At 48.5% G+C, this 22,733-nt stretch overlaps 1 protein-coding gene and 1 long non-coding RNA gene across 4 annotated transcripts in view; one reads left to right on the forward strand and one right to left on the reverse strand.

Moving 5' to 3' along the window:
• Positions 1 to 6,737: 6,737 nt before the first annotated feature.
• LOC114847230 (receptor tyrosine-protein kinase erbB-4-like) overlaps positions 6,738 to 22,733 on the forward strand; it is a 170,513-nt gene continuing 154,517 nt past the window's right edge. For both annotated transcript variants that reach the window (XM_029136751.3, XM_029136752.3), the window contains exon 1: positions 6,738 to 7,161. In XM_029136751.3, the coding sequence (XP_028992584.1) occupies positions 7,083 to 7,161 (79 nt within the window). In that variant the 5' untranslated portion in view covers positions 6,738 to 7,082. The remainder of the gene's footprint in view (positions 7,162 to 22,733) is intronic.
• On the reverse strand, positions 13,665 to 17,230 carry LOC114847232 (uncharacterized). Of its 2 annotated transcripts, none has more exons than XR_008693337.1 (3): positions 16,069 to 17,230; positions 14,251 to 15,396; positions 13,665 to 14,026 (listed from the first exon to the last, which is right to left on the reverse strand). It is a non-coding gene; the product is annotated as an uncharacterized LOC114847232 (long non-coding RNA). The 2 variants fall into 2 exon arrangements; XR_003784165.3 differs by having other exon boundaries at positions 15,243 to 15,396; positions 16,069 to 17,222.

Here is a 22,733-nt window from a genome sequence, read left to right on the forward strand (position 1 = left end):
ATCAAATAGTAATTATAGTGATTACCATAGTTCTTTGGGCTGATTAATTGCTACTTATTTAGCTGAGAAACTGCCTGACAATCAGTATTTCATGCACTGAGCTTATTTTGTTGCTGGGGAAAAGAGAAAAAGAGCGCGCTAGTACATCTGGCACGCTTCGCACCTTTTGTCTTTCAAATGTCAGCGCTTTTCTTGTGGTTGCAGGCTCTTGGGTCAAGAGAACAGTGGAGAAGGCTCAGATGGAAAGACTGACACACTTCTGAGCCGCGCTGAGGCCTACCTGCCTGGGCCTCCTCCAACGAGAAGCACTGAACGCGCACGAGATCGTCGTTTGACACCTGTGGAAAGACTGGAGAGGAAAAAGTGAAACATGATGTTTAGGCGATTAAAAGGCCAGAACAGAAAAATCAACACTTGCCCCTAAAATGACATATAAAGAACTTTAGCTAAAACAAAACAAGCTGCTGATATATATATATATATATATATATATATATATATATATATATATATATATATATATATATATATATATATATATATATGCTTTCCATTCATACTGTATGTTACAATTTAAACCATGTTAAAATACTTAATGGTGACAGTAAATTCACATTCATCACATTCATTCACTTACTGTAGATCACAAACTCAAGTTTTAAACTCTTCCTGGATGTTAAAAAGCAACGAGCAGTAAAGGGGCCAAGCAGCTGTTTATGAACATTATGCATAAGTAGAGGTCATACATTGGTTTCATACATTGGAGGTTTAAAGCCGGACCCTTGCTTCATTTATTCCAGGCGATACATTTAAAGACGCTGTAATTCAGCGTTTTCTTATTTCAGGGCTCGTTGTGCTTTTTCTCCACATTATGTTCAGGCTCGAGTTGAGCTGAGGGTGAAGAGAGTTCCCATGTTTCTTCTTGCATCACAGGATGTTACATTTTTGTTCAAACTGATTAACAGGAACATTGCATGTTGTAAAATGATGTAGAACCTTATACAATCGAATCATTTCACACATTTGACTCAAGTATGTAAGTAGTTCAATGAGGGGCTTTAATTAAGTGCTATAATATGTGCGTGTAGCTTCACTGTGTGTATAGTTAAAGGGTGACTTACTGTGTATGTGCAGCTCTTGTGCTGGAAACTAGTCTTAATTATTTTGCAGCTGTAACACACTGTCAGATAACTTTTGATTGTGTTGTTTAGTATTTGTCTTATGAGCGTGTGTCTCTGGCTGCTCACCCTGACAGCAACACAAACGCTAGACAATGAAGTCAGCTCTCTCTCTCTCTCTCTCTCTCTCTCTCTCTCTCCCTCCCTCCGCAGTGCCTGGGCTCCGTGTCAGAGCCTTTCCCTTACTGCCATCCAGCGGTGACTTGATGCACTCTCTTATTTGGGTGAGTAGACGCAGACCTGCAGCCTTCCGTGATCATGGCATGTTCACGTTCACCCTGTAGATGGCAGCATTGTCAAGCAAAAACCCTCCTCCTCCGGCGACCATTCCTCATCCCCACCACCTCGGCAGAGCTCATCTCAGGCAGCCATTAATAACTCTGGTAAAGTCGACTCCGTGCCTCATCCCTGGCTCCCACTTGACCTCGTTGGCCTCGTTTGAACTTTTGCCCAGGCTGCAATTTGCAATGTAAGCCATCCAATCTACAACACCTTCACAAGGGCACATGCGAACAATTACTCATCGTGCAGGCTTCACTGCAAGCATATGTGTTATTGTGTGTGTGTGTGTGTGTGTGTGTGTGTGTGTGTGTGTGTGTGTGTGTGTGTGTGTGTGTGTGTGTGTGTGTGTGTGTGTGTGTGGGATGGTGCGGTATTTGTATGGACAGATTAACTGAAGCACTGGACCGTACACTGCACACAGTACAATAACTTCCAGTGGAGTCTTTAAAAAAGCAAAAGCTGCACATAAAAAGTGGCCCATGCAGCCACAACGCCAGTGACTGCAGCCGACATTAGCGCTGCGGGCATTTATGTGACTGATAATAATGTTTAAAGTCTGGTGTCACTTCAGTGACTCAAGAAACATCTGAACTCTTGCCCTGCAGCTCCTTTCTCACTAAATAAAAAAAAAAAAACGAAAAGAAAAATGTGACACGTCAACTTCACCCTAAAACTGATCTGGTGGTTCGAAGGGAGTTGAGCAATTCCATCACAACCTACAGCAGAATTATCCGGCTCCAGTCAGTGGACAGCGAGAATTCGTCAGCAAACTGTGCGGCTAGATGGTACTCGATGGCAGGCGACGCTTTCCCCTAATGGGAAACAATTACACACTCAGTGGCTTCTTCACTGACTTCTGATGAGACTCATTCACTGAGGAAATGGCCACGTAATCATGTGTGTGTAATGTGCTAATGCTGCTTATTGCTCACTGAGTCAGACACATGCAGAGGCTGTCAGAGTTGCTCTTGACTGTTTAGCCGCTGTGTGGGTTTGATCGGAGGGGCAATAGCTGGAAGTACACACACATACGCACGCACGCACACGCACGCACACGCACGCACAAAGTGCTGACATACAGAGCTTCAATGGCTGTTGTGCACTAGTCACTTTAAAGTCATAAACAAGTTTCTTTCTCCTTCTTCTCAAGTCTAAACATGCTGAGTGATCAATATCTGGAGACTGAGAACGTTCATCTATAGTTACATCAATAACTATATTGATCTGTATCCTGGAACGTTATCACATGAGCATTTCAAGTCTGACGACGCGCGGCTGTGAGAACAATTAATCAGATCGCCGCCGCTTCTGATAACAGAGTTACAGCGTCTGTCATCAGCAGCTACAATCTGGGATAATTAAATCTACTGTGTATAACACTGGTACAGACCTGCCGTCTGGATCATCTCGGCTGATCTGCATTTTGATTTCCTCCATGATAAACTTCTCGTCTGGTGCGAATCACGTAACGCCCCCCCCCCCCTTGGTTCACCTGCGAGAGGCTCGTCCTGATGCTCCTATTTAGGCTCGGTTTGCACGATGGATACTGATGTTGCATATATTGCATTAGATTTGCATACAAAGCTGATGCAATCGTTTTATGGCGTGCACGACTCCAGACCGCGTACCTCGCAGAACTTCATAGAAAAAGTTGACAGAGAACAACAAAGTACAAAAAAAAAATACCAAATAAAAATGTATTAAAATCAAACAACTGTTATTTTTCCTTGCATGCATATCATGCAAAAAAGGAGCAGGGCAGTGAAGGCAACACGCTGGAGTTCAGCTGGAGCCATAAAAAGCAAAACCCAGTCAAAAGAGAGGACATTTAAACGGAGCCGAGCTGAAACATACAGGTGGCAAAGGAACCTTTTGGCTGCGTGTGATACACGAAGCCCCCAGGGGGTCTTAAGCCTCAAACGCTCCAACAGAACAATCATCTCCCTTCACGACCATAACATGGTGTGAATCAACCAGCAAAAACAAATGGTTGGTTTGGATTTTTCTCTAAGAAAGGAGTCAGGCTTTGCTTCGAGCATATGGCGGCGAGTGGGATCTCAGAATGGCGCACGTGCTATGATAGCGGGCGATTCGGCGGCGGGGCGCAATTTTATGACTTAGAAACTAAACTCCATTGTTTTGCACCTGAGACAGGTAGAGATATAACTTCATGCAAGTGTCCATTAACGATGAACAATCATGAAAGCGGCTCTGGGGGCGTCGCTTTTATCAGTCAGCGGGCCGAACGATGCGTCATCCCCGTTTATCTGCGACGTGAGAACTGTCCGCCGCCCGAGGCGGAGACACAATCAACGACGACCCACAGCTGAGCGTTGTCATCATCACCGTTCAGGGCGAGGAAGGATCCGCCCGAGACGCCGCTAATAATCCTGCAAATGAAGCTTTTAAGCACAAGGGGCGTCTGCGCTGTGCGCAAAGTAAACGCGACCCGGGAGTGGAGTTTCTGTATTGTTACAGAACAGTTGTGTGTGATGCGTGCGTGCGTGCGCGCGCAGCCACACTGATGCTGATTTAGTATTCCATCGCTGTGCGGGAATAGTGAAACGCTCTGAGGTGCTGTGATGGTCTTTTAGTCTTTCCGCTGCTTCCCTCAGACAGCTTCGGCATTATCTAGTCAACAAGCCATTTTGTTTTGACAATAACAAATGCCTCCAAGTTTTCGCAGCCCCGGCATCTAAGAAATGGAAATAAATGATTTTTTTAAGGCGGTATTCATCTTCTTTCTCTCTCATTGTTTTGAAAAGATAGGGCTACTCAGAGGCACCGTGCTATCCGCCATCACGGGCTCTTTTGTATAGATGCATATGACTTAACTGTTGCTTTTATTGTGCTCTGAAAAGAGGCAATTCAGTAGTGAAACGCAGGCTTTCGCCGCGCATTTCATCTACTGAAAATCCCACTCGCGAATAGCGCCGCAGGCAGAGAGAGAAGGTTCACCTGCAGCTTTCAGCCACATGCTCTTCACTCACGTATGGGTTATCACACGCCGTCGTTGTTTTCCACTATTAACACATTCACGCTAATGCGTTTCGGGGCAAAACCCGGTCCAGTGGGTCTAAATCATCCGTACGAGACGTGTATTTCACTCCTAAACTTCCTTTTGTCTCAGCAACATGTGGCCGGGACGGTTAATCATGCTGAAGGTTTATCTAAGTGTGGGGGAGAAGTGCTGTGCTGCAGGAGGAGATTGCCTTTACTCGCACGGCACCAACGGAGCAAAACAATGTGCCGCATGATAAAAAATTGCTTCATAACTCTCACATTGTGTGTCTGGCATCATTATGAGGCACAATGGCCTCTGGAGGGCCCCGGCTTTTATTGGCGTGCCTCTTGCAGCGGCAAAGTCTCATCCATTAAACAAATCAGGGGGTTATGTATTAGATTAGCTGTACAGCAGGCACCGGGGAACGCCTAGAAGAACACGCGGAACCTCGTCTCATTCCCTCTCATAATCCCCTGGAATAAATTACCTAATTGACAGCATTAGGGTGATACTGTCAGGTGGTGCCTCTTAAAGCGTAATGTATAATGGAAATACACAACAGTGCTAAATTGCATTTTTTTGTTATTAAAAATGATAAATGGCAGCGATTTGGGGGGATATTTAGAGTCAAGCCTCTCCTTGTAGCACGCTGCCAGATCTCATTTTTCCATATTTCTTAATAAATTCATGGTGTCAGTAATATTAAAAGCTCATTTCTGCTGAGGAATGTTTAATAAAGCATCTGCGCGTGATAGGAAGCCGGTGTCACACACACACACACACACACACACACACACACACACACACACACACACACACACACACACACACACACACACACACACACAGAGTCAGGAAGCTAGGTAGTGGCAGCTTGGACGGCCCACCCCCAGCTGTGTCCCCGCTCGGGGCGTTTGACCTGTGAGGTGGGGCGCAGACTGCCCCCCACTGGTGACGGGTCAACACTGCAGCCGTGGTTCAAGAAACGCCCCTCACAGTTCACTGCACTATTCAACGGAGCCTTTTGACTTTTCTCCAAAGTGAGAACTGTCTGCGTCTCGTTTTCTTAAAGTGACACACTTGGCTCGGGAAAGTTGGGCTCACAGTTTCTGGGATCAGGACCAGGCTGCGCGGGTGAACGGGGAGCATGTGGAGATGAGGGGTGACCTCCTGTAGCTGAAAGACAATGTTTATGGACTTGGGCACATTTTTGCTTAGACAATACTTTGATGTATTGCAAAATTAAAAGCAAGGTGAGAGGCCTCCCCCACTCATATTAAAGCTCTCAACCAATTACAGCAGAGCTTAGACACGATACCTTTGACCCTTGAAACCTCCCATAATGATGATGGTTTACTTTAAGTTGACATGTTTCACCATTAGAGTCCAATAGGTTTTTCTTTCATCTTAAATGGTATAATTTCTAGAAACTGTGTGTGTGTGTGTGTGCGTGCGTGCGTGCGTGTGTGCAGGGAAGCAGAACGTGGGGTCATTCAGCGTGCGTGACATCTGTCCAGATGTGGGGGCATATTGTGACTCCAGGAGGCCTCCCCTCTTCTCCTGAAGTGCCAAAAAGTGAGCAGCAGCAGCAGGTTGAGAAAGTAATAACCTCTTGTCACACTGTTTGCTGCACTTCCACTATCTCAGTTACATTTCTGTCGCTGCAAAGTCAGTGCTTTCAAACGGTTACAAATAGGTCGGCCAGCACAATAACACACACTGTTTGACTTTTATTTGTGTCACTTACATGTACTTCCCCCGGGGAATGGATGACTGGATGATCACTGATGACTGGGGGGGGGATAGGAACCCTTGCAGCATGAATCGCGTTTTGCGTTATAATTTTTGCCGTCAACCTGTCGATTGATCCTGTTGTTTCATAACGTGTGGCAGAAAACATTCACAGCAGTGGATGAATGAAAATGTGAATATTTAGTTCAGCATAAATCGCGTGTTGCACCGGCCTATGCTGCATTTCAAAACGAAATCCAGAAAACTCCGCTGGATCTCTAACAACTCAATCTTAATTTGAATGTGTGTGATAATCTACTCTAATCCAACACTAATACCTTTATATTCTCCCTTTATTTGGCTCCGCCGTGTTCGGTGTGACAGGTGCAACGGAGCCGACGCACTAATTAAGGGACGTTTGGCACCTTTATGCAGCCAATGGCAGCGCGTCTCGAGCTGGAACCGGCGGGGTTTAGGGTGACGGGCGGGCACCTGTGCCAATCACGGTGATTGTGGGCGGGGCCCGGGGGCTTGGAGGTGTGTTTGAAGAATACGATTCCAGAGCTGCACACTACAGCCAAGTCTGGGAGTAATGGCATGAGTCCTGCTTTATACTGTTTAGACAAGCTTTGAGCTGCGCGCGTTGGAAACGTTCCCTCGACCGTTCTCTGATTACACGTCACTCACACGTTCGGTCCGCGGACGCCGAGCGCCGAGGCGGAGGATCGTCAGGCGAACTGTAAACTTAGTCAAAAGCGACTAAAGTCCCCCCCAACTCACGGGCTGAAGAGGCTTCAGACGCACACGACGCATCCTTTCTGGCTGTTTCAAGGAAGGATACGCTGCTGGACATGTGAATTTAAAGGAGATACTCGCCAAGCACAAGCATGAAACCCACGGCCGCCCTGTGTTGCTTCGGCTTCCTCCTCACTTGCCTCTTGTTCGGGTCGAGCTCCGCGCAATCAGGTGAGCGAACGCCGTCCATCCGTGCGCAGTTGTGCGCCTGTGTGGCGCTCCCCTGTGCGCACTGAGCGCAACGACTCAACTCTCCGTCGAGCAGACTTTTCCACGTTGTGTGTGTGTGTGTGTTTTTTCTCGAATGCACAAAAAGGCGCACCCTCGCCTCTGATCTCCGTCGTCACCTTTTAATCGTACCGTTGGAGAGACGTGTTAAACAATTGCACTGGGAGGGGAGAGGTGGACGCCGTGACGCCTAAACGCACTTGACGGATGGGGGAGATCGCCGGTTGGAGCGGTGCGTGGCTGTTGTGTTGCGCTGAATGAATCTGAGGCAGCGACTTGCTCCGTCTCCGTCGTGCACGGAGCGGCACTGTAGAATGTGGAGAGAAAGGAGAGCGTTTAATGTCCATCACGCGCACGGGAGTAACAGCTTGGCTGCGTAACAGACTGCTCCCGTGCGTTCCATCCCGCAGACTGACAGCCCGTCTGCTGCCAGGCTCCGTCTCAAAAGTTCTTTCTGCACTTTGTGTCTCTATCCGCTGCGTAAATAAACGCCAGTCGGAATAATAGACTGAAACAACCTTCACCCGCATTATGATTGGCGGCACAGCGGGTCGGACAGTTGCGGGCTTTGTCGTTCCAAGGGCACTAAATCGATCAATCTGCTTAAATGAGACGCGCGGTCGGGAACGCGCTATTGTTGTGTTGTTTTGATCTGCCCGTCATCTGTGCAAGGGCTGATAACCGATGTGAAAATTAATCCACGCGCACTCTGTGATCGTAGAAAAGGCAAAGCGGATTACCGTGAAATTACATTATTCCCTTTATAGTGAGTCCCCTCAGGGGTGATGTGGACCACAGGTTGTCAATCTGCGTCGTGGCAGGAATATCACGCTGGCACCGGCAGTACCGTTCGCGCAGCGCAGCGGCGCTCTTCAAGCGCAGGGAAGGTGCGCTTCCAGTGTGTGTGTGTGTGTGTGTGTGTGTGTGTGTGTGTGTGTGCGCGCGCGCGTCACCAGCGTGTGTGTGTGCGCCACAAAGAGGGAGAGAGATGGGGCAATAGGAAAACACTTTAATGATTAAGCGATTGTTATTATACTTGCTAATAACGCACACGCACTTGCCAAATATAAAACGGGATCACATCTCATAATAATAATAATAATAATAATAATAATAATAATAATAATAATAATAATAAATAACGAATGACAACATAGAGACTCTTAATGGCTTAAAAGTTTTTTTTATTCCTACCTGTTATATATTTTAGATGTATCTCGAAGGCCTGTGTATTTTTATACCTAGAGTAGTGTCTAATTTTAAAGTCCACCTAAACAAGCGAACACTTGGTTTTAAGCTGTGAGTTGCATTTAAACGCACATGTTCACCGTTAGACGATCCAATGGAAACAGTGGGTGAATGTATTAAAAGCCTGGCTGTAGTTTAAAAGCGCGAGGGAAGCGTGTCTCCCTGCTTTGTGCGTCTAGATTTCTTTTTTTTTTTTTTTTTTACTTGTAGGCGGCCCTCGTTCGTCAGTTTATAATAAGACCCAATTAGTTGTTTTAGGTTTGGCCACAAAATGATCTCACGATTTCCCTCTGTCATTTCCACGTGTTTTAATGTTTGTGTCTGAGACGTCAGCAGCGGCGTTTTGTCACGAGGAGAGTCAAGCGGCGCGTAACCAACCGAGCTGCGTCCCCGGAAATTAGACGCGAGTGTGACTACTTTCCGCACCTGCGCTTCAATAACCTGATATACATGTCGTATATCTGCTACTCCGGCGTGCACGTGACAGCGGTGATTTTACTCGACATAGCGGGTTGAACGAGTCTGCGGAGAGGCGTAAACGAACGTGACGAAGCCCCGTCAGAGAGAAGCGGAGAAACGAGTGGATGTGCGGGTGTCTGCGCTGCAATGGCCGCTGACTGCTTGCTGAAGCCACGGGCTACGTCACCTGCATGTTGGTGCACGCTCGTGAACTCGTTCGTCGCGCGCCCCCCCCCCCCCCCCCCCCCCCCCTCTGCAATAAGCGGCGAGCCGTGCGCCATCACGCAGTGAGCCCGGTTTAGGCGCAATTTACGGGTTCATTTAGGGTTCTGTTTGCCACCTTCTGGAGCTGCTGTGACAATCGGAGGCTTTTCTAGTTTCCTTGTTTCCCTGTTTTCGTCGCGAGAACCTTGAACTCTCCCAGACTCTGTCATTTTCACGGCCATTAGAGCCCCGTTATCCTCGTTGGACGCGCGTAGCTTTTAAAACTGGAATTAATTTATTTTCACATGGCCACAGGGTACGTGTCTGCAAGACGCCGAGTGCGCCACAAGGTCCCTGCTCTGCACTCTGCTCCTCGTGCGCGCGCGCGCGTGCGTGCGTGTGCGCGCGCGTCTCGAACGGGAGCAGACAGAGAAATGCGCACAGCTGCTGACTCTCAGCCAGATGTGTTCTCCTACCTCACGAATGTGTGTTGTGCTGCAGCTGCGTGCTGCGGAGGGGGCCCCGTCACTTAGTGTAACTGCAGTTGAGCTACGCCTCTAATGGGCCCCGTTTCACAGCACGGAGCGGTGTCTTTGTCACAAACGCTTGGAAATGAATGTGTCCAGGGAGAGTTCGGCGGTTAGAGCCTCGTGGAGTTCGTGGAGGCGCCCACTGTTCACTGGATAGAAACAGCACCGTGTGCTGATTTGAGTTCATCTCGTGAGGGGTCAAGTGAGCCACATTAGAAACACATCTCCATTAGAAAGAGGAGATTATTTCCACCCTTGTCTCCTTCTCCACATTGTCATCTCTCCGCAGTCCGACGCTTCTTGCACACTATTCATTGTTGCGTGTCTTTTTTTTTTTTCTTATATAGGCAAAGAATGGCGCCTCACAGCATCGCTCCACCACACAGCTCTCTCACTGTCATATCTGTGCCTGCTGCTGCCCTGTTAAAGCAGCTCTGACCCTCCAGCAGCACCAGGCTTTTTATTAGAAGAATGGCCGTCTTTGATTTGGTGCTGATCCACCTCCATTTGTTGTGTGTGTGTGTGTGTGTGGGGGGGGGTGCTTGATGTTTCAATCCCCTCTGCTTCGGGGCCGGGTGAGAGACGAGCGGCTGCCGGGAACTTTCTCCAGCAGATGCCTTTTCCGACAAATAAGACGGTCGCCCAGTTAATGAACGAGCGAGTGAGTTATTGGACGGGGACGGAGTCGCGTGTGCATCTGGTGTTTTCATCCTGACTTTAACTAAAAGACTAATTGTGCCACGTTGCCTGCTGTCAGACGATCCAAGAACAAATAGCCACGGGACATTCGGCTACACAACAACAAATTTGAAGCGTTTTTCCACTTTGTTCTTGTCCTGAGGACTTTCTCCTGCAGCCAGATAAAGGCTGAGAGCCCTTCTGTTTGTCTAATCTACGCTGGGGTTCAGCGGGAACCTTTAAGTTTCCTATAAATCTCCCCACTTCTGAGCAAACAAACTGCTTGTGGCGTCAAACAGCTCGCATTAATAAAACATGTGGCACCCACAACGCTACCCAAGGATCCCTAATGAAAAATCTCTGCAATATTCCAACGGCTGAACGCGTGTGAGCAGCGAGTCTACTATTGTTGTCCTTGACGGTATTTTGTGTTTTTAATCTGCTGATATCGGTCTAATGCTCTGTAATTGCAACCATAGGGAGTGATACGTTTTACACTCCTCGACTGTTCCTGTGTGACGCCTCGGCGCCGTTTGTCTGTTTCAGCCGGTTGATGAACGCATGGGACCCTGTTCTGTGACCTTTCCGTCGCCTGCAGTCGCGACACGCGGCGTCGTCAGCTCGGCCGTAACGCGTCCGTCGCGCCGCAGCCGGGTCGGAACATCAGCCGCGTCTGCTCGGGCTTCGCACCACCAGCTGTTTATCGCATATGTACTTAAAATGCAAATTCTCCGTCTGAAGAGCGGCTTACAAGCAGTTAAATTACTGCAGACTTGATGAGTTTTGATCTTGTTTTTTTTTTTTTTTCTTCCACTTCTGTTATGTTTTCGCTGCCTTTATGTGTTCTCGTTTTGCTTTTGGTTGAATTGATTGAGGTGTGTTTGTGTGTGTGTGTGTGTGTGTGTGGGAAGAAGGACGCAGGAGACCCACACAATTAGAAATACTGATAGCCTCTGTGCAGTGGAGGCCCTGAGTGCTGAATGCACTGCAATCATAGTCCCTTATTAACCAGGTACAGTTGTAGCAGACTTCGGGCTGTCGGTTCACAGCTCACGCTGTTGAAGCAAACAAGACAGAATGTTACGTTTTAAATGCTAAATTACCCAGAAAATCAATTTCATGGCTTCTAGTTATTAAAAAAAAGTTTCACATTTATTTTAAAAGAACACAAACATTTGAAGTTGAATTTGGTTCCATTCTAAACCGTGTCCTGCTTTAACACGTTGATGCAGTTCATGTAAACGTCTTATAATATTGCGTTCACCCATTTACCTCACAGTGACAAACGCACACACTTGTTTGACTTTTACTTCCACACAAGTGTACGACAAGCGTGTGGCGTTCACTGCCTTGTAACTGCCCGTGTTCTCCTGGCCGCGTGGACGTCGTGGGGCCTGAACGCAGCGCGCGCCTGTCACTTCGTGCGGCTTTTGCTCCCCTCCGTCGCCGCCGCTCTCCTCACAATAAGCTTGTGCGTCCTCCGCATCCTGCAGGAGCCTGTCAGGCATCGACCGCTTTGACAAGCGCATTTTGAAACCTTCAAAATGTGGTGACAAATGGTCTGGGAACCGTGTGTGTGTGTGTGTGTGTGTGTGTGTGTGTGTGTGTGTGTGTGTGTGTGTGCGTCTGTTTGTGTGAGTGTGTGTGTGTGTGCGCGTCTGTGTCTGTTTGTGTGTGTGTGTGTGTGTGTGTGTGTGTGTGTGTGTGTGTGCGCGTCTGTTTGTGTGAGTGTGTATGTGTGAGTGCGTGTCTATGTCTGTTTGTGGGTGTGTGTGTGTGTGCGTTTTTGTGTGTGTGTGTCTGTGTCTGTGTGTGTGTGTGTGTGTGTGTGTGCGCGCGTCTGTTTGTGTGAGTGTGTGTGTGTGAGTGCGTGTCTATGTCTGTGTGTCTGTTTGTGGGTGGGTGCGCGTGTGTGTGTGTGTGTGTGTGTGTGTGTGTGTGTGTGTGTGTGTGTGTGCGTTTTTGTGTGTGTCTGTGTCTGTGTCTGTGTCTGTTTGTGGGTGGGTGCGTGTGTGTGTGTGTGCCTGTGTGTGCCTGTGTGTGTGCGTTTTTGTGTGTGTGTGCCTGTGTGTGTGCAGGCTGCACGGTTGGGGGGACACAGGGTGACTGACAGACTAACCATGCTCCTCAGACTCCCTCTCTACTCCAGCGTCTGCCTGCTCCTCTTCCTCCGCCCACGCTCTGCCTTCATCCCCGGCTTTGTAAGCCTCCACATAATGTGGGAGCATTATAATGACAATGGAAAATTATGGCTAATCTTTGTTAAGACACACTCATTACCGCCATGTTGTAGAATGAGAGTCCGACGATAAGAGTTGGTCTGCGTGTGTATTCTCCCCCTCTCTCTCTCTGAAGCGACAGCCTGACATATTGGAGTGATGTGTTTTATTCTCACTTTTTTTGTTATTTCTCTATTCCCGCTCGCAGTTAATAATGGTGGCGCGCATATGAAAGGATGATAATAGGTTGACAACTTGGGCATGAAAGACTAGCTCCACCTTCAAACGAGCTTTTCATGTACTTCTGCATGTGGGCGTGTGTGTTAACGGGCTGATTTCTCCCGACTCGCCCCCTCCCTCCCTGATTCTTTCCTCTTTTAGTAATCCCCCTCTAAAATATTCATGGCTCATCTGCATTTACAATGTAATTACAGACAGGCTTTGAGTGATATCGGATATGGCCGGCGGAACACAAGCTTCACTTGGTTTGGTGATCTTTTTATTACAATGTGAAGCAGGGTTGCAGCGTGATCGATGGGTTTGGGGTTAAATATTTCAAAAATAAACAGCGCGCGGTGACTTCTTTAATTACTTGGAAGTTGGAGGTTGTTTGTTTAACTGTTCAGCGTCCAGGCAGATGTTTTTAAGCTCCAGCAGAATGAAACAAACCCGTCCCTCCTTCCACCTCGCCGTCGTCCGGGCCCTTCGGGCCTCCGTTCAGCGCTAATGGGGCAGCGTCCCCCTGTATGCTATTGTTGCAGGTCGATTTTTCACTTTTGTTAGAGGAGAGGGGGGCGGCGTCCTTTTAAATGAAGCACTTGCCGTTTGTGACCTGTAATAAATGAGTTTGCAGTCAGTCATGGCAGCTGTAAGGAGACATCTGGGAGCGAGAGAGAGAGAGAGACAGAGAGAGAGAGAGAGAGAGAGAGAGACATTCAGACCCTACAGAGAAACGAGGATGAAGAATGGCTGCAGCAAACACACCATCACTTATACAAGAATAATACTAGTAATCCCATTTTAAATGCTAGTTGGTGACTATACACATGCATAACAGTCTGAATCCATCTAGATTAATAAAATCAAAATGATGCCACTTTTTCTCAATATTATCATTTATTCAGAAGCTCAAGCTACACGGTAGAAACAACCACAGTCAAACAGGCTGTGACAAGTAAAGGTGTTTACAGTTGCTGACTTTTACAAACTGCTATTGGATCTACTGTATATTGGCTTAAATGTTTGTGCAGGGATTAGCTGAATTGTAAATGAGAATAGCCTTAGTGCTTGCTGTAGTGATCATGGAGTCATTAGTATTGATCAGCATCTCTTCAAAGCCCCGCATTATAGCCATTCATGTCCCTTCAGCGTCGGCGTGAGTCACTGAACATCCATCTCCAGCTTCGGCCTCCTCGGCCTTTTGCTTCGGCTGTTCAGTCGGGGGCTCGAGCCATTCAGAGTGAACAGAATCTGTTGGAAGATCAAAGTAATGACGGATAAAAGCACCTTTACAAAGAAAGAAATGTGGCCTCAGCGAAATGCAGCTCACTTTCTTGCAATGTGTTTTTTCCTTTATAGATTTCCTTTCAAAATAAGAGTACCTTAAAGGAAACGCTCGGTGCCTTTTTTTTTTTTTTTTTTTTTTTAACCTGAGTGTATTAGTGTGGCTGTCACTTGCGTGAAACAGCAGTCACCTTGCAGCGGAGCAGAAATAGTGCAGCTCTCTTTCCCCGGATGTGAAGGTACATAAAGCACAGGATGAGAGGAGCAGGGAAGGCAATTGACCTTGGCTGCTTTTGGGGGGGGGCTATATAGCCACGCAGACGGACGGACGGACGCTGTGGATCTGCAGCTTAGAGGAGCAGGAGGGGAACAAAGGAACAATGCTGAGAGTGACATTTAATTTTTCTGCGTGTGTGGTAAATACTATATGAACCATGAGGCTCAATCCTCTAACATTAAAGGTGACGATAATTGAAATGTTGTTCTTGTGGCGATATCATAACGGCGAGCCTTACTCTGTGTGTGTGTGTGTGTGTGTGTGTGTGTCTGGTGTGTGTCTGTCAGTCAAACGTGAGGGCTGACTAAGTGCAGCCCGGGTCCAAAGTCAACCCTGCCATTTTGCCCCGCTGCGCTGGGCTGTTTACCTGACACCGAGGGGTCCTTTATCTCATCCAGTCACTAGTGAACGTGTAAACACTGCATGTCACGCTGCGCTCTGATCCCCCCCCCCCCCCCCCCCCCCCCCCCCCCCCCCCCCCCCCGCCTCTGCACCAAAACCCCTCTCCCACAGAGAGACATTATCCCCCGACGGCAAGGTGAACGGGGTGCTGATGTAAGATTATTTGTAGCAGCCGGAGTGAGACGGGGGGAGGAACACGTGGCGGGAGAGCCAAAAAGAATGGGGGGGGGGGAAATGGAGAGTTTATCCTAATTTTAGCCAAAGAAGGGCAGCGGGGCGCGGGGACACGGGACGAGACCTGTCTTTGAGCACGGATGGGACATGGGTGAGCGTCTCGGGAGCCTTGGTTAAAGTGGCCGGCATCACTGGAGCTGGACGGACAATTAATCAGCCGCGGCCCAGAGGGGGAGCTGGGGCTGTGACAGGGACACTTCATTCTGCACAGGACACACACACACACACACACACACAGACCTGCTGACAGCATCACCCGCTGCTCCTCACCTCCTCCTCTCACTTCCGCCCTCATGCCTTATCTTGTTCCTCCCCCCTTGTCCTCCTTTTTTGTTTTTCCCTTTTGCTCCCGTCCCCTTGACTCCTGCCTTGTTGCTCTCCTCCTCTCCCCTCCAAACTCTCTGGGAGTCTGAGTTTCTCGCGGCTGTAGTGGGAGACAGGCAAGAAGAAGAATAAGGTGCGATAGGGCGGCCTGGTGGCTATACTTCACCCTATCTGCCCCTCCCGTCTCCCCCTGCGCCCATTCCTCCCTCTCTCGCCCCGCGGCCGGCGCTGGGTGATTGATGGATTCAGGTTTGACATGGCCCGGTTCACCTGAGGGGGTTAGCAAGGACACTGGTTAGATTTAGCCAGATGCTGGGGAGAGGCAGGCGGGGAGAGTGAAAGACAGAGGCAGGGAGCGAGCGTCGTGGAGGCTGCTGACCATCACGCCTTGCCAGGGTTGCCGGGGTGACTAAGCTTCTCCTCTAATGGCGCACCTGTTCTCAGTTTTCCATTGCATCACACCGTGTTTTTCCCCACTATTGACCAGAAACACTGGTGCTTATTATTCCTGGGTTGCTGCAGGGATTTATAATGGTTTTTAGAAAATTTCATAATGATACATATGATATTAGGTCCATAATGTTGCCTACACATTCAACATACATTCAGAGGAGTTATTCTAATTTTTAATATCCAGTTTGACTCTAGAGCCCTGCTACAGTATTTGAGATATTAGATTTTTATTTTTTATTATTACTATAATAATTAGACAAATCTGTAGTAAGATGTGAAACCAAGCGGTCATTAACTGAGTAATCACAAATCTACCTACATCGAGTGTCTACACGTTCAGTGGAGGCTGTCGGCTGCGTCTCAATCCTGGGGGGGGTCCTGGTTCTCCCAGTAAGCAAACACCCACTTGACTTGGAGCCAGACAGAGGAGGAACAAAGCCTGCAGTGTCTCCCTGCCCCAAGTGCTTTGTCCTGGAGGCTCGGCGCTCACAGCTTCACGTGACGCGCCTGGAGATGAGGGGAGCGGTTGTCTCCTGAACATCGTCTCCACGGGAACCAGCCCTTTTCCAAGATACAGTCCCATGTTTATAATATGTGTACAATGTAGACCGGTCTTTAATTCACATTTTTCTTTTTTCTAAGCGTTTCCAATCTTTTTCTGAAAGTCTTGAGAAAACCTTTTTTTTAATGTTTTTTTATTTTTGTTGGTGATGATATAAACCTGAAGGCTATTGCAGCACAAAATTTTATGTTATTATTTTTTTACCTACCGTCTAACCGAAAATTTTTATCACACCGCTAGATTCGAACTCACAATCTTTGGCTTACCAGCACTCTAACCAACTCCACCAACCAGGAAGTAACCAACAGTACTATGAATAAAGTGTAAGGCCCGGCTGCAATTTCTTTCATAGGGCCCATAACTGCCAACTAACTGATGCAACATAACTGAACATTTAGCGCATCCCAGTTACGGCCCCAGTAAACTCAAATCACAGGTCAGCCTTACATCATCATTTTCCTCCACTTCCTTCCTCACGATCTTCCACACTCTTGAGTCCAGTGGGAACAGTTTGCTTTCAGTTGAGGGAAAAACTCCTGCTCGTGTGCAGACAGACGGCCGGAACAGAAAGAAGGTGATGTCTTCTGTAATTTGGCTGCAGGCGCCGTCCTTCTTATGGCGCGTGGCAGCGGAGTACAAAGGGGGTGTCTCCAGCAAATAGACAGTTTCGTCCCGCCACTGGCAGTACCTCCCGATCCCTCAGCCTGCATGAGGAGGATGAGCATGTTCACTGTAAGTGTCACCCGGCTGTGTGAGACCCGCGTCTGGCTCTGTGAGCAGCAAATACAACAACAACAACAACAGGTATCTTCTGCTCTCCGACCGGACGACCAGTCTGGCCTGGCAGCAACGCAAAGCCAACGGGATGAATAAAACATACCTGAATCAGAGCCCTCCACCCTGGGAAATGTCAAACTGTCAGTATAGCTTAATGGGAAAACACAGGGCCGGTCCCAGGGGTCGGACAGTTTATCGCACAGCACTTTGCAGAAACGCCGCCGGGACAATCTGTTTCTTGTGTATCGCGAAAGCACACGCTCTGGTTTACCTTACGCCGAGCGATGGCCTCCGGTCGCACCCACGCGTGAGAGGCACTGGATCCAAGCATGTGCTACGCAGTGTATTCAGACATAAATTATTATTGGTATCAGACTCATCGTGTTTAGGACTAGTAGACGAAAGCTGCAGTCCAAAGCTCTGGGGTATGAATGTTTTTAAAACTGGGTATTGTATTAGCATTTAATTCATGGGGAAAGTGTAAAAACTAGCATTTAGCATGCATTACCAACCATATGGCGGCAGTAGCTAGCGCCTGCAGCTAATTATCCCTAAATTAGCGCGGAGGTCTAGGTCTAATTAGGCCCTGGCCACGAGGAAGGTTGGAGCTCGGCACTAACTCCAGCGACTTCAGCTGCCAAATCTTATCAGTTTAATGGAGACTCAAACGCAGAGGACCCTCAGGGGCCCGACAGGCTAGTCTGACTTCCCTACTGCACCCCCACCCCCTACGCAAACACAAGCTGACGTTAGTGTGACAGGTTGAGCAGAACAGAGGAGTTAAACTTTCCGATCGTTAGACTCAACTCTAGGAGTCCAGCCTGGTTTCATAGTATTGTTTGCACATGTCGGGCTACGTTGAACTTCTCGCTCGTCCCCAAGCTTGTTTTGATGCTTCCTATTATCGCTTATTCAGCAAATTTCTAGTACAAGATTGTTGTTTCTTTGTAGCCATCTGGTGTAAAGTCGCCGGTCTACTATTTGGTTAAAAAAAAATAAAAAATCTTGGAAGGAGAAGGGAATCTGTAGCCAGCCGGAGCTCAGCCTCACTCCTCCATGCCAGTGGCTGCTTCTTACCTTTACTTACCCGTGCCGCCTGAGTCTAAAGAAGCGATCGCGTGCGGTAGGTTGGCGCCGCCACCGCCTACGGAACGCGTTTTCTAACGTTCAGAGTCGAGTACGCGCCAGCTTCAAAGCCGTCGTCCGCAAAAACAAAATCTGAGCGAGAGAAGGGGACACTCGCTCAGTCCCGAACCCTGGAGGCCAAGAGCAAAGATGGGAAGACGCAGCGATCAGAAGACTCAAACGCAGGAGATTGATGTTTGGGAATAGAAATCCATAGAAAGTGGAGGCAGAGCAGATTCTGCGACCATTTCAGAGCTTCAGGAGCAGGACTTGCAGCTTAATAAGACGCGTCCAAACGTTGCACGAGCGTAGCATTAGGGGCTGTTCGCTTACAGCGTCTAAATGCAGCTGTGTGGTTTTCACGCCCCTGCCTGGTCGTTGCCGCCGCTTGAGCTCCAGGATTTGACAGCCCCGTAATGACTGTAATCACAGCCTGTAAACACCAATAATCCCAAATCAGCGGTTAATAGGTGAAGGTGTTGGATGGAAACGCTGCCGTGAGGGGAGGAGGGTGAAAAGAACGGACTATTGAGGCGCACTATTATCCGTCATAAAGGACCAGTCCACTTCATAGAGGCGTCCGTCTGTCTGTTTACCTGGCCTTTGCACGGAGGCGCCGGCGGACGCCAGACGGATGAGTAGCGGCTGAGGAGGACTTGGCAGCGGGTGTGTTTGCTCTGTGGGGCACGCCGGCGCTGACAGCCGGCCCGTCTCCGAGGGTTGAGTGACGGAGGGGGGCAGCGATGCTGACAGGACGCTAATGGGTGCGATGCTAATGAGCTCCCGGCCAATAAACGGGCGCTCCCGTCACCTCGGCTCTCCTCCTCTGTTTGTTTAACACCCTCGCAGGTGAGACGAGCTGCAGAAATAGCCGCAGAAATGAAAAAAAAAAACAACATACTGCATATTTAATGATGTCATAAGTTACTGTTATAGTTTCAACGCATCAGTTGCGTGAACACAATTTGCTTTGCATTTTTTATTGACACGGACTAAATGTTGGGCCTTTGCAGCAGATGTTAAAGATGTAATTAACACTTAAGAGCGTTTAAATGTAAATTCGGTGCATACATTTGCTCACACTCAGCTGCATTTTTGCACAGGTCCACGGCTCAAGAAAGATTTTCAGTGAAATTACACTACTTCCGCACAAGTGGGACATTTTGCTTTACTTGACACCTGGGGAAATAACGCGAAATTGACTCACAAATAACCGTCTTGGCTGCAGCCTTTAATGCTCATGAATGCTATTCGGTGCTTTTTAGCCTCTCCTTTCCCCCCGTAACAACCTGTGATGTCTCACGCTTTTGTCCCCTCTTTCCTCCCCCCGAGAAATGTCACTTGGGCCGGCGTCGTCCGTCAAACTGGCATCTCTGACAGAGAACTCGGCTAAAAGGCCATGCTCCGATTGGCATGGGATCCCCTGGCTGTGCTGTGTCAGACTGCTGCCGGCTCCCCTCCTCCTCTTCCTCCTCCTCCTCCTCCTCTCCACGTTATTAATATTCTCAAATCTGGAAAGATATCGACTGCCTCCGACACCCCATTCGTATTTTTTATCTGCCCGAGTGTGGCTTCACCTCCTCAGAGGGCCTTTTTCAGAATATGGTGTGGCTTTTTTTGGTTGGTTTCACCTAAGAAGCATAAATAAACCTGATTTCTTGACTTTTTTGAGCATACATTTATATTACTGCTGTGTGGACAGCAGGATTTAGAATTGTCTTATTCCTTCTCAGTATCAATGCAATTTATTGTGCAAGCTGAGTCACGCCACTGACAAAACTCAGTTGTTCATTTCGTTTGCATCCTGTGTCTTAAAGCAATTATAAATCCATTTGATAGGAATAAGATGTGGCCAAGGGCTGTTTTCAGTAGGTGGAGAAGCCTTAAGCCTCTGCGTGAGCCCATCGCTTTTGTTTTTCCTCCATTGTTTTTCTCTAGTGATTAATATTGATTACTCACAGAAACCAATAAAGCCAAGTCCTTTGGTGTCTCTGAGTACAAGTTAGGGCCACTTGTTTTCTTTAGGGTTCACTCTCTTTTAATTAAGTCCCAACCACTTCATTTGCCTGCTACTGTGTACACGTGCTTGCTGGTGTCTTCTATTAAGTATTTATCTGAATTAATTTTCTCACAACATTGCAAGCAAAGATGCTTTTGCCAAAATAATAACCCAAGTTTCCCCCCGTGCTCAGATTTAATATTGGATGTGATGCATGGGGATTGGTTGATTGTTTTGTGGGTGGAAGACGCTCATTGACAGACTGTCACTCTCGCACAGGGACACTACTTCAATCAAACACGAGGCTTCACCTTGGATCACTTGTCTCCACCGACTGACTCACTTTTAACCCAACCCAAAAGCCGTCATCTGATGCCTCGTGATGTAATTGTGCTCATTTTGGATGGTTGCGGAGCTTATTGCGCAATTGTGCAGTGTGTGCGAGGCGCCGGAGCCAACCGACAAATGGGAGGCGATACGAAGCGGGACGTGTCTGTTGTGTTTGCTCATGTTCCCTGCGCAGAAGCTGCTCATGGAGTACGCTGATCTGTGTGTCCACGTGCACATGTGTTTGTCCAGACCGGTGCAAACTGAGGCATATGTGCAGAAGAGGAGCTTATGATGTTACATCTGTTTGGAGCATGACACGGTGCGTGTTTGCAGATGTATTGCACGGTGTGTGCACGTGTGTGTGTGTGTGTCGGTGTGTGTGTGTGTGTGTGTGTGTGTGTTCAGGCATTTGCTCACAACGCAGCTAATGTAATGGATTCTTCACGCCAGATGAACAGGTTCTCTTTGCAGGCCTTGATTTCAAGTCGAGAGCACGACAGATGGGGAAGAAAGAACAGTGACAATTTCCTTCTCTTTATGCTATTTTATTTAGTTTTCCCCTGTGCACATGCCTTTTTACACACACACACACACACACACACACACACACACACACACACTTGGAGGTGGAAGCAAAACGTTTAACTTTGAAAGTTGGGCTCCTAATTAGCAGAATTAGCGGCAGATCAAAGAGGACAATTAAAGGGGGCTGTTTGCGGTAGCGAGGGCTCATTAGCATCACAACACATGGACGCGGCCATGAGAACGGGCGCGGCAGAAGGATCCTCATTACGGAGCGCCGCTGCGCTTACGCCGGGCCGCGCGCAGAGAGGAACCAGTTCAAACACGCACCCAGCCAGGCGTCGCAGGACACTACAACACTTACAGCAAAGGATACACACACCCTGCACTCACAACCTGTAGCGTTCGCAGGCACAAAGCAAAACTAAATGTACTTCCTGCCTGATCTCCTCTAATATCAGCGTAATTAGGAGCGGAATTAACTTTGATCTGCCGCAGAGTCGTGGCGTCGCGGCCGGCGTCGCGGCCGGCGTCCCGGCCTGCGGAGCTGCTCCTCCTCCTCGCGCACTGTTTGAACCCAGATGACAAGGATAAGGGCAGAAAACGGTATCTGTATCAGGGCGACCTGAGCCTTCCTCGTTAGCTGGATCCAACAGAGCCCCAGCGTGAGGCTCTCCACGCTAATGGCGTACGCAGAGCCACAGATCAAAGGTTTGAGGAAGGGGCCTTTTAATTGTAGTGGTCCCAGTCGCTGGCCCTTGGTCGTCAGTCCAGAAGCATGGGGTGATGATGAATGTGAGCACATGCTTTGCTCATGCTCACACAAAGGTGTGAGGATTTTCTCTGCGTCGTCTAAGACGGCGTCTAAGAAGCATTTCAGATTGAACTGGTGCATTGAGCAATCAAACAGACCTTAACTGGGAGGAAGGACTTCATTTCCCATTTCCATGCCCTGGTGCTTGTTTTGAACATGACCGTGTCCTAACAGCCATCATGAAGTCTGGGAGGCCTGCTGCTCTGTGCTTCTATTGGAGAGGCTGCTGGCAGCTCCCGGCGCTGCTCTAGCGTAAAAAGAGGTGCTCGTTAACCAGTCGGAGGGTTAGAAAAGCGTCCAGCCACCTGCTTGTTTTCAATGCTATTTGACCGGAGACGATGATGATGATTTGAGATTTGCATATTTGTAAAAAAAAAAAAAAAAAAAAAAAAAAACAGCAGACGAGTGATGAGCCCTGGTTAGATTTGCTCCGTTTGATTGAATGGGAACCGGAGCTGAAACAACCTCCTAGAACAATTCCCCCCACGCGGCGATCGTGTGAAAAATGTAAAACAAGCGTGTGACATTTAAACCATTTGCTGCGTGTCTGTTGGCGCTCGTCAGATGCTCCCAGCGAGCACGGATTGCCACCTTTTGCGTCCAGAGCTCAGCGAACCTCATTCATATGCATTTCCCCCAGAAGAACACCAGCAGAGAGCAGCACTGGCCGTGTCCCCCCCGCGTCTCCCCTGCCACTTTTCCTTCCTGCTGAGGTGTTGAAATGCTCCGTCTTCGTGCCCCCCCCCCCCCCCCCCCCGCTCAGGGAGACGCTGGATCCGTCTGTCACCGCAGCCCTCCAGGCCACAGTGGGGTGGGACAGCGGGGCCGAGGCGTGTGGAGGGTACTCTGACTGAC

The sequence above is a fragment of the Betta splendens genome, chromosome 21 (genome assembly GCF_900634795.4).
Source record: "Betta splendens chromosome 21, fBetSpl5.4, whole genome shotgun sequence".
NCBI classification, from domain to species: domain Eukaryota; kingdom Metazoa; phylum Chordata; class Actinopteri; order Anabantiformes; family Osphronemidae; genus Betta; species Betta splendens.